This window comes from Volvox carteri (genome assembly GCF_000143455.1).
Source record: "Volvox carteri f. nagariensis unplaced genomic scaffold VOLCAscaffold_82, whole genome shotgun sequence".
Classification (NCBI taxonomy): domain Eukaryota; kingdom Viridiplantae; phylum Chlorophyta; class Chlorophyceae; order Chlamydomonadales; family Volvocaceae; genus Volvox; species Volvox carteri.
The window spans coordinates 457,779-459,558 of NW_003307625.1; the positions used below are offsets into that span (position 1 = coordinate 457,779).

A 1,780-nucleotide genomic window follows, 5' to 3' on the forward strand; every position below is an offset into this window, starting at 1 on the left:
CCCCCCACCCCACCCCCCGGAGAGCGACTCACGCCGCGACTGCTTGTGCAGTGTAGGTTGCAACCCCGCAAGTGCCGCCGCCGCCGCCGCAGACAGACCCAAGTGGGTGCGGTCCATGGAAATACCACCAAAGCCGCCGCCGCCGCCGCCGCCGCCACGTGGCCCACCCCCCCGGAGATCCCGCGGGTCGCATTCCTCCGCCCCGCCCCTGCCTGCCGGCAGAGCAATGCCCACCGCCGCCGCCAGCTTATGGCCCGACGGAGTGATGATGCTGTCGGGAACCATGGCCAAGAACCCGCCGCCACCGCCGCCGCCGCCGCGGCCGCTTGTCGTACCGGGCGGCGGTCCCGCGTCGCACATCACTATGTCGTTATCGTCGGGGGGCCCCTCCATGAGCTCCATCATGGGGTGCTCCAAGTGGTGGGGTGCGTGGGGATGGGATGTGAGCGGAGGGTGGCCCTGAGGGGGGGGGAGACAGTCGTCGTCGTCGCCGTCGTCATCAAGGGCCAAGGACCAAGGGAGACACACACATACATACATACATACACACAAGCACGTGGGCAAGGACGAGGGTGCCCCCGATCAAATCGCGGTCAGTGCCGTACACAGTGGGCCATGTGGCTGTCCGGGGGGGGAGAAAGGAAAGAAGAGAGGGCCGGGGGGGGGGAGGAGAGGGAAACCGAACCACGAACGGGGGGCCCCGGGAAGGGGGGAGGAATGCGGCACAAGTGCCAGCTACAAGTGTCAGTGGGACCGTTAGGGAACGGTTTTAAGTTTTTAGCGGGATCAAAGGAGCGGGATCAGCCAGCACCGGCCATGTGGCGGTAGTCGTAGCCCCGCAGCGGGCCCCCACCAGGTCCCTCACACGCCCCTCTCCCACCAGCCTCAGGCGGGCGGGGGGAGGGAGGCGGGGGAGGTTCCGAAAAGGGAGCTCATCATCGTCGCCGTCGCCGTCGTCATCTGGGGGATTGTTGGAGCTGTTGAGGCAACCGAGTAGTCCGCTAGCTAACTAGGCGGGCTCAGATACGCTGAGACACATGTGCATACATACATACATACATACATACATACATACATACATACATAAACGTACTCACCATGTATTTGAGCTTAATGTTGTTGTTGTTGCTGTTGCCGGGGCCGCCGCGGCTCAACCCCCCCCTCCCGCCCGGATGAGCCTCCCACATGTTGTCAACACCAGCACCCGGATCAGCCCCGGGATGGGTCGAAGCCGGGGCACACAGAGGCGGCGACAGGCCTCCGTCGCCGCCCTGAGCCGCCGCTGCCGCAGCAGCAGCAGCGACCGCCGCTGCCCGCCGTGCCGCCGTCATCCCCGGCGGGGGCGGCATGTCTGATAACTGCTGCTGAGGGCTGCTGTTGACAGGCTGGGGGTTGCGGCCGCCGCCGCCGCCTCCGCCGCTGCCGCCGCCGCCGGAGACGGTGGGGGGTGCCGCGCCGCCCCCCCCTCCTGTATTAGGCGCGTTACCGCTGCCTCCGGGCGCCGTCGCAGCCCCTGCCCCTGCCCCTCCCCCCTCCCCCCCGGGTGCTAGGTTGGCCCGGATGACGTGGGGTCGGTCATCGATACGGCGGTCATCCGCATCCGTGTGGGGGTGCGGCATAATCTGCAGGCGGGAGGGGGCGGCGGGAGGGACCGGTGCGGGTCGGGAGGTGTCTGTCTGTCTGTCAGTCTGCAGATCGCCTGTAGACCCCCCGGGGGACCGACAGGGGGTGGTGGCGATTAGTGACAGGTGGCTATGGTGCGCGGCGAAACGGGGCAGCA

The 1,780-nt window shown here is 67.5% G+C and overlaps 1 protein-coding gene across 1 annotated transcript in view; it reads right to left on the reverse strand.

Annotated features, from left to right (window-relative positions):
- Positions 1–1,780, reverse strand: part of mads3 (MADS-box-containing protein) — a gene marked incomplete at both ends in the record, with an annotated part of 4,635 nt that overhangs the window by 722 nt on the left and 2,133 nt on the right. Inside the window, 4 exons of the mRNA XM_002957931.1 lie at positions 33–459; positions 551–621; positions 812–884; positions 1,098–1,622. Of these exons, the coding sequence (XP_002957977.1) occupies positions 33–459; positions 551–621; positions 812–884; positions 1,098–1,622 (1,096 nt within the window). The remainder of the gene's footprint in view (positions 1–32; positions 460–550; positions 622–811; positions 885–1,097; positions 1,623–1,780) is intronic.